At 60.1% G+C, this 952-nt stretch overlaps 1 protein-coding gene across 1 annotated transcript in view; it reads left to right on the top strand.

Moving 5' to 3' along the window:
• The first annotated feature begins 556 nt into the window (after window positions 1–556).
• MAML3 (mastermind like transcriptional coactivator 3) overlaps window positions 557–952 on the top strand; it is a 486970-nt gene continuing 486574 nt past the window's right edge. Inside the window, exon 1 of the mRNA XM_021712078.1 lies at window positions 557–952. This exon is cut by the window's right edge and continues 184 nt beyond it. Coding sequence (XP_021567753.1) covers window positions 822–952 — 131 coding nt within the window. The 5' untranslated portion in view covers window positions 557–821.

A 952-nucleotide genomic window follows, 5' to 3' on the forward strand; every position in this document is an offset into this window, starting at 1 on the left:
CGGCGGCGGCGGCGGCGAGCGGCGGATCATTGTGATGGTGGCAGGAGCGGCGGCGGCCGCGGCAGCCCGGCCCAGCGTTAGGGGCGGCTCTCGGCGCGGCGCGGCGCAAAGGACCTCACCGATCTACTTTCGCCGGCGCCTCGGACTGTCCCTGTGTTTCCTTCCCCCAGCCCGAGGATTCGCGCTCTAGGCTCCTGTGAAATGCAGCGGAGCAGCCAAAGTACTTTGAGAACACGGGGCGGCATAAACACCCAAACTTTTTGGTGGAAGGAAAAGGCAATAAGCCGGCTTGCCGTCTTCCGAGGCGGCGTGGAGTGAGTGCGCGCCGCGCGTGTCCGCACGGGAGGCAGATGCCCGTGTGTGTACACGGGCTGTGCTTTTCGGTACGTGGGGAGCGAGTGCTTGCCGGCCACCGGGACCCTCCTGGAATTTATTAGGAAATAATGGATGATCAAAAGCAGCCGGGCGAGGAGCGGCTCTCCCCCTGAGTTGCAGCCCGCTCTGCTGCCGGCTCAGTTTGTTGTGGTCCTTTTTGTGGCGAGGCGTCTGAGGGTATTCCGATAACATCCCCCCCCCCGCGTTTTTCTCCTCGAGCTTTTACAGTTTAAAAAAAAGGAAACAACAACCACCACCACCAAACCACCCCAAAATCTCTCCCCCCCCCCTTTTTTTTCCGCCCCGTCGGGATCGCCGTTTCCATCCATGTGCTGGCGTCTCCCCCGCGTTCCACTTAAACTATTTTAATCCTTGGACCCAAGGAGGAGGCTGATAGGGGGGTGGATAAAAAAAGTTCTTCCAAAATAGTGTGCCCGGGGAGCAGGATGGGGGATTTCGCGGCCCCCGCTGCTGCCGCGAATGGCAGTAGTATTTGCATCAACAGTAGCCTGAACAGCAGCCTCGGCGGGGCCGGGATCGGTGTGAATAATACTCCCAATAGTACTCCCGCTGCTCC

This window comes from Carlito syrichta, unplaced genomic scaffold (genome assembly GCF_000164805.1).
Source record: "Carlito syrichta isolate Samal-C Ts95f unplaced genomic scaffold, Tarsius_syrichta-2.0.1 Scaffold303049, whole genome shotgun sequence".
In the NCBI taxonomy this organism is placed as follows: domain Eukaryota; kingdom Metazoa; phylum Chordata; class Mammalia; order Primates; family Tarsiidae; genus Carlito; species Carlito syrichta.